The sequence below is a fragment of the Gekko japonicus genome, unplaced genomic scaffold (genome assembly GCF_001447785.1).
Source record: "Gekko japonicus isolate JY-2015 unplaced genomic scaffold, Gekko_japonicus_V1.1 scaffold346, whole genome shotgun sequence".
NCBI classification, from domain to species: domain Eukaryota; kingdom Metazoa; phylum Chordata; class Lepidosauria; order Squamata; family Gekkonidae; genus Gekko; species Gekko japonicus.
Genome location: NW_015161414.1, coordinates 147,562 through 155,445, shown reverse-complemented (window position 1 = coordinate 155,445; position 7,884 = coordinate 147,562). Strand labels below are relative to the sequence as shown.

Below are 7,884 nucleotides of genomic sequence, written 5' to 3'. Positions count from 1 at the left end.
CCTCTCCAGGTGTATTTAGATGAGATATTGGCTTCTAGAGCAGTGGCCTTCAACATTGTTCATACCAGAGACCCCCTTTAACTCCAGCTTGCATGGTGGACTTGCTTTTATTTTATGCTGTTTTACCTTTTACTGTATCTAACGATCTATTTTTTCTACCACGCTATTATGCTGCCATTCATCCACGGCAACATACATAGTTTTCCAAAAGAGAGAGATTATTTTCTCTCTGTGTGTGTTGGTCTTGCTCCTTGACCAGTATTCATACAGCTCACCTGAAATGCCTGCCGTCTACATGTGGGTTCCAAACAGTGAGGTTGGAATATGTTGAAGATGCTGTTCCACTCTATACTTGTCTGCGCTGCTGATGAAATTAGTGCTACAGGAGTGTTCAGGGATAGAATCAGTACAGGGCTGTCTCACACTAGTTTAAGAGGTGTTCTCTGTCAAGTTGGTTTGCTCTGTTCTCAGAAAACTACCCTGCAGACCCATCCTGTGCAGCTACTAGTTCAGATACTTTAATCCAGTAGCTACTGTCATATAAACACTGCATATATTTTATTGCAGGTCGTTGGTGTTCCAGTCGGGTCTGCTTTACCTGCAACTGTCAAGCAAGCTGTGGCTATTGGTGGTGGGCAGATATTAGTGGCAAAAACGAACCCAACAGTAGCAAAGACAGTTGGCACAAAACAGGTTGTAACACAAGGAGTAGCCAAAGCAATTGTGAGTGGCGGTGGGGGAACCATTCTTGCTCAGCCCGTGCAGACTTTAACAAAGGCTCAGGTTACATCAACAGGAGTTCCAAAAAGTGGATCCCAAGGATCAGGTAAAGTGATTTTTGCACTTTCAGAACTAACTAGTAAGGATTAAGCCTGTGGTTCCCAGACTTTTTCAGTTCACCACCCCTTGGTTCCATAAACTCATCCCCGAGTGCCCCCTACCCTACCCTATAAAAAGCACTATTCAGAATAGTGGTTTGCACAGCCTACTAAGGAAGATGATAATAAAATTTAAAATAGTAATGATTAATTGCACATTTATTCAGAATCCAATTAAAATGTTTTAGTTTAATTTTATCATCAAATTGATCCAGTGATACCAGTTTTTCAAAGTCTGATAGTCATTTAGGAAGAATCTTAGATACCACATTTAATAACTACTTCCCTGTTCAGTAAATTCTTAATGCAATGGGTGGGCTTGATGGAGTGATACCAGTTTCTCAATGTCTGGTTTAAAGCCACTTAGCGGGAGTCTTAAATTTCTTTGCTTGGAGAGAAGTTGGATAACCACACTAAAACCATGTTCCACTAAATATGATATTGGAAATGCAGCAAGGTGCTTCTTAACCACTGTCCATAGTGCAGGACAGCAATCAGAATTTTCCTTCGTAACCTAAACTCTTGGTATGATTTCTTAAAAATGTATCTGAGAATTTTCTTAGAATCAAAAACATAGTAAAGATATATGATTGCAATAAGATAGCCTTTATGGAACTTTTGTGATGTGAAAATTTTGCTAAAGTGAAAAAGTGCAGCCACACATTATGGACGTTTAAAGCTGAAGGTATTTTACTAAGGGTTAAATCTTTTACTTTGGGCAAAGTGAAAGGTCCTGGCAGCAGATTGAAAAAAATTAATACAAACAATGGCTTGAACTTAAAGAATAGAGAAGGTATAAAGAAGATGATTTTAATTTATTGACTCCTTTTAATACTTTTATTTTTTCCTTTCATTTTATAACTGCAATTTTGAATAAAGACAAATGTGCTATGTTTTCTTATAAAGATTTTTCCAAAAAATAAGTTTTTTTGCTGAAAATATACCCAGTTTTCTCCCAATATTTCTATTTATTTACCATAATCTTTCCTCTTATTATTGGAATTTTTATTTTTATACCCTAAATTTTCCCCCAGTCATTCAGTTTTTTCCCCTTCTGCATCATGCCTTCCTAATAAAACCTTTTTTCTTTTGTGAAAACAGTTATTGACACATTTTAAATCTTTATATAACCTAGAAATATTAATATTGGGTGGGCTATATCAAAAATAATACTTATATAGCTTAAAAGCGCACTTCATAATCAACTTCATAATCAATTGCTTCTCTTTCCCCCATGGCTAACCAAGCATGGTAAAGTCTTCAAAAGAAGTCTGTCTGTTTCCTTGCTATGTGAAGCAAAATTCATAGTCCTCCAAATATAAAAACTACATTGTCATAGTGGTGGTCATGCCAGCATGATTGTCAGATAAAACTTGGAAGTACTGTATAGATATAATAAATACAGAATCACAGATATTAGCCAGGTCCGCACAGGTTGCCTGCCCTAGATTCTGGCCTGTTGGGAAACAGGTTTTTTCCCCTACTTCCCTACAGCATCATGGTGCATTCATGCACCTCCCAGGATTTTCCCAGCTTTTCCTTGATCTTTCTCAAACCTGCTTTGCTGCAAAGTTTTCAGAAAGATCTTGGCTGCCAAGCGTGTGGAAAAGTTCAGATTCCCTGTTTTCACAGAAGCCATTTCTTCCCCCTTCCACTGGGGAGCTTTCTTTTTTTAAAAAATCAGCATTTGAATGTCACTATATTCATATAATGTTATAATGCCATGTGTAACAGGTTCTCTGAATTCCAAGTTTTCATTTTAAAGATATTTTCATTGCAGAGATATACGAGGAAAGATGTGTCCCTGCAGTAAAAGGAGCTAGAGATGTACTTTTTTGGGGGGAAATTGAGGCTGGGAATTCGGACAATCTGATGCACAGGCTGTCATAGCGTTGTGTTGATATAATGCTATTCAGTTGCTAGTATCTGAAAAGGCCCTGGTAGCCTAGGGTAGAGGAAATGGCTGTTGCTGAGGAACTGGGGCAGGGCAATTGCCATGTTGAAGCCCCATTGCCATCACACTTCATTGGCAGTTGCACAGTACCAGGGAAACTACACATAGCTCTGCCCTTCTAGAAAGCATAATTGAAACATTTGCTGTTACATTGACTGATTTTTGTCCCTATCAAGAGAGTATTTTGCAAAGGGATCGTTGCTGGAAACATGGAAAGTATTTTTCTTTTTTCTTCTTTTCCTTCTAGTGATGGCAACACTGCAGTTACCTGCCACTAACTTGGCTAACTTGGCAAATCTGCCACCTGGCACAAAACTCTACCTTACCACAAACAGCAAGAACCCTTCTGGGAAAGGAAAACTGCTGCTTATACCACAAGGAGCCATTCTGCGAGCTTCAAATAATGCCAGTTAGTCTTGTACAAGGGAAAATAATGAGCTATAAATGTAGCAATGTTGTAACTCATACTAATAGAATTGGGGGGCAGAGCCAGTCTGGCTAAACAGGGACAGCATCGTCTGAGGGCCATGTTGCATGTTGTGTGGGAGATCCATGAGCAGATTTTCCCAATATTTTCATTAACATTAATAAGGAGTTTGGGGAGGGGGCATAGATTTGGGGAGGAGCTGGGAGGGAAAGTACCCATTTCCTTGATATAAATCATCCTCCCTCCTTGAGCAATTGATCAGTCATGGTTGGGGGAAAGGACAGGTAACTATATTCCACCTGTACTTTTCCCTACTGTGGCTGATTGCAGCTCTGGGAAGCAACTCTGTATTAGGGAAACAGCGCATGAGAGGGATAAACTGTCTCCTTCTCCAGTGTCAATCTAAATGTCTCTTTGCGGTTCCTTTTTAACAGTAAGAAAATACCAGGAGATTCCCTTGTGGTTATCCCATTTATTGTGGTAGTCTTGCTCTAAAAATAACCCTTTTCACATAATGTTCCATTGTAGCATCACTGAAATTACTGAAATGAGCTACATTGTATGTATGACTGTTTTGGGGGTTTGTGTTTCAGATCCCCAGTCAGGTTCTTCCACAAGTGGAGGTGGAGGAGCCCAAAGCACAAGCACCGGCTTATCTCAGCATCTCACCTACACATCTTACATCCTCAAACAAACGCCTCAGGTCAGTCATAATGGGCACTGGGCAAAAACAATGGCCTCTGATTATGGAGAGAATAACCTTTTCCACCCAGATCTGTCCTATTTTGCAGACATCTCAAGTATCTTAAGGGCAATGCTTTGTATTGCTTTAACACTCTGATTATTGTCTCTGCTTTCCACCTATAACTTTAGCCTCCAGCCTTTTCTATGTTACAGATACGAGAGGGGAACTGGTGGGGTGGGATGAAAAAGTCAAAGACTGCTGGGCCACAGAAATCAACAGCACCTCCTCTTTACCCACAGAAGGAACTTGGAGCAGACTTCCTCCTTGGTCTGAGTCTAGGCAGAGTTCCCTCTTTTGTGCACCACCACATGATATGACTGGGAGTGTGTGGTATAAGATGTGTATTTCGCCTTTTTTTAAAAACGAGACCGCAACCTGTTTTTGTGTGAGATATATCATTTGCTTCGGGTTAGGAAGCTGTTGGTTCCATAAACCAGAATACACCTTGCGTTAAAAATGTTGTCAGGGCAGTTGTATCAAGTTTCTCAACCAAGAATGCTGTTTACCCCAAATAATTGGACTATATGATACCAAAGAACAAAATGCTTTTCAGAAATCATATCTTTGGGGCCATGCCTTAGCTGTCCCTGATTTATAACAAGTCCACTTCTGTAGTTTCTTGTCACTGGAGGTAGGAGTTAACTATAGCTGTTTCCTCCTTTTGGTCCAGGGCACATTTTTAGTTGGCCAGCCATCTCAGCCGAGTTCTGCAAAGCAAGTGGCAACAGGGACAGTAGTCCTAAGTAATACAGGTGCTGGAACGTCATCTACGCAAGGACATCAGGCATTGAAAGTAATAACTGGACACAAAACTGCTACTTTATTTGCACAGGTAATTGCTAAGACTGTCATGCTCAGGGGTCGTTTCGTAGAAAAAGAGCTAGGGGAACTCATTAGCATAACTCATTAGCATATGCCACACACCCTGACATCACCGGAAGTGTGTCATAAGGCCACACACCCCGCCCCCAACGGTCCCGGCCGCCACTGCCAGCCTTGCAGCTCCACTGCCAAGCCCCATGAGGGGCCCGGCGGTGGACCTGCAAGGCCGGCGGGAGTGCAAGGAAGCCCCGCGAAGGCCCTCCCTGGCCCCAGGCAGGCAGGGGTGGGGAGAGGCAGGGAGGAAGCAACTTATCCTCCCTCTTCTCCTGCCTCCTCCTGGCTGAATGAGGGCCGGAAGCGGGGCGGCTGGAAGCTTGGGGCGGGGCTTCGTCATGTACCCCGCCCCCCGTACCTCACCCGGGGGAACTGCGATCCCCCCTGAAATGACCTCTGGTCATGCTGATCTCATATTGCCATTTTTAATGAAGAATTTTTCTCCTGTCTTCCAGCCTAAGATCCCAAAGCAGTAAAAAGCAGGAGAAACAGGCAAAACTAAAAATATCCATTAAAACCAGTAAAACAAAAACCAGCATTTAAAAAATAATAAATAAACCAGCATTAAAAAATAATAAATGCCAAAAGTACAGAATAAATGTCAATCCTCTATTAATAGTGAAGAGAAATGAAATTGACTGCGCTTCGCATCTGAAAGCTGTCTGTGTAGGCAGCAACCACATGTCCTTGGGTAGCTGGCATATTGTGCAGCTGGCATTCAGCTGACAGGAAGGTCTTGTTGCCACTCACCTCACCTATGAGGGTAGGGATATCTGAAGCAGGGCCTCCGAATTGTCTCTTAAATTAGTGGTAGCTTCATTTTAAGAGCATAAGAGGAGCCCTTTTTGATCAGACCAGTTGTTCATCTAACTCAGCATCTTGTCTCGCACGGTGGCAGGGGTGGGCATTTGGGGCTGCAGCGGCAGGAGGAAGGCTAGAAACTTGTGCTTCGTGGACAGAAATCCTTCAACTTGCAGAAATACTCTGTCGGATCCAAGTTACGGCCTCCCAGGTGTAGGCATCTGTACCCATACTGGTAACTTGGTAATATTTTGCTTTACGTTCATCAGTGTAGTTCAACAGGAGTGAGGCAGTCACTCAGCAGAGACTGCAGAATTAAATATAATTAAATTGAAAGAACAGAATAAAATGACAGAATGGAAAGAATTAAATTGAAAGAACCAAATGCATTTTGAGTTGTTCTCTTCATCAGGGAGAATCCTAAAATGTGAGACGATACATAGATACCCCTTCTGTCACCATCCATATTCAGAACCACTTTACTGATTTAGTGAGCCACTGTCCTGAAAAATTAGCTCTTTCCCCCTCATAGAGTCCATTCCTGGTATTCAGTGTTCTCAGTTTCATCCCAGGTATTTTTAAAAAAAATATTTTATTGGTTTTCGAAAAGAAATGAAAGGAGAGAGTATTATATTGATACATTCTATTAAATTAAATATCTAAATTACCTAATTTTTACCTATCCATATACTATCCATTTAGCAACAGTGTATACATGCTGCGGTGGCTCAAGTGGTTAAGACGCTGAACTGCAGGCTGTGGAAGGTCAGTAGTTCAGCAGTTCAAGACCCAGGTGCCGCAAGACGGGGTGAGCTCCCGTCTCTAGTTCCAGCTCCTGCCAACCTAGCAGTTCGAAAGCAAGAAATTGCAAGTAGATAAATAGGTACCACTTCGGTGGGAAGGTAACAGCGTTCCGTGCGCCTTGGTGTTTAGTCATGCCGGCCACATGACCACGGAAACGTCTTCGGACAGCGCTGGCTCTTCGACTTTGAAACGGAGATGAGCACCGCAACCCTAGAGTCGGATTCGACTGGCTTTCGAGCAAGGGAACCTTTACCTTTTTATACATGCTCTATATTTCGTCTATCACATGTCCATACCATCTGTTATCTTTTCTACTAGGCATCCTAAATAACTGGTTACACATCTTCATTCTTATCAACACTAGATTAAGCAAATAATATGTACTTAGAGGAAGTTACATACATAGCTAAATATTCTGGTGTCATTTCTATAAAGATTCATTTCTACTGTATATATTTGTCTATAGAGCGGTAGCTGCAAAGGAAATAAGGAAAAAGAAAGTTCCAGAGTTACTTCATGTTAAAATCTTCATCAGGATCCAAACCCAATATAATGTTTCTAAATGAATTATAGCTATAATTTAAATGCAAATTACTAGGCAAAAATTATTAAATCCACTTGTACAAATTGTTAAATCCACTTATAAGATCTGCTTTATACACCTTAAAATATTGCGTAGCTTAATATTAATATTACAGTATATTTGTATTTTTCTTATACTCTTTTTTTAAGGATCACCATATTACTTTACATTAATATTGCTCTTATCTTCTTTACTGCTATGTTGTTCTTTCAGATTAAGCTATAACTCATAATTGGTCAATTACACATAATTCTAATTACTCATAATATTTAATCCTCTTTTTCTTTGCGCTCTTATTTTTAAAACTATCATTACTCTATGCCTTTTCTCTTTATATATAGAAATTTTTTCTCTTGCATCTTTCCATTTATATTTAACTTTTAAGCCAGTTGGAGTTTCCATTAATTCTATTTTCTCTTCTGAGGCAAGTATGTTCTCCTTTGCTGTCTCAGAGTCTGAAAGATTTCTCATATTCTCAATAAGACCGTTGAATTGCCCTGTGCAGTATCTTCTTGTCTCTTTGGCTGAAGGGATCTGTGAAAAAGGTAGTGCATCTTGTTTGGAATCCTGTCTTTTAGGAAGTATCTGTTGCTGTTGTTGTTGTGATTCTTCCTGTTCAGTTGCAGCTTCCAGTGAGTTGCTTTGCTCCTTATCAAATAATCTCTCAAAGATTTCTTCAATAGCCTCATAAATTGAGTCCACAAGAGTCTCCTTAAATTGTTGCCAAACTTTTTGCAGCATTTGTGTGACATCTGAGTCTTGTAAATTGTCTATCTCCTTGCACATAGTTTGAGCATCCATCTTCACCTCATATCA

General features: G+C 40.5%; 1 protein-coding gene across 1 annotated transcript in view; it reads left to right on the top strand.

Moving 5' to 3' along the window:
* The window catches only part of YEATS2 (YEATS domain containing 2), a 48,701-nt gene that overhangs the window by 15,553 nt on the left and 25,264 nt on the right, over positions 1–7,884 (top strand). The window contains exons 15-18 of the mRNA XM_015427464.1: positions 568–826; positions 3,080–3,241; positions 3,853–3,962; positions 4,675–4,836. Coding sequence (XP_015282950.1) covers positions 568–826; positions 3,080–3,241; positions 3,853–3,962; positions 4,675–4,836 — 693 coding nt within the window. The remainder of the gene's footprint in view (positions 1–567; positions 827–3,079; positions 3,242–3,852; positions 3,963–4,674; positions 4,837–7,884) is intronic.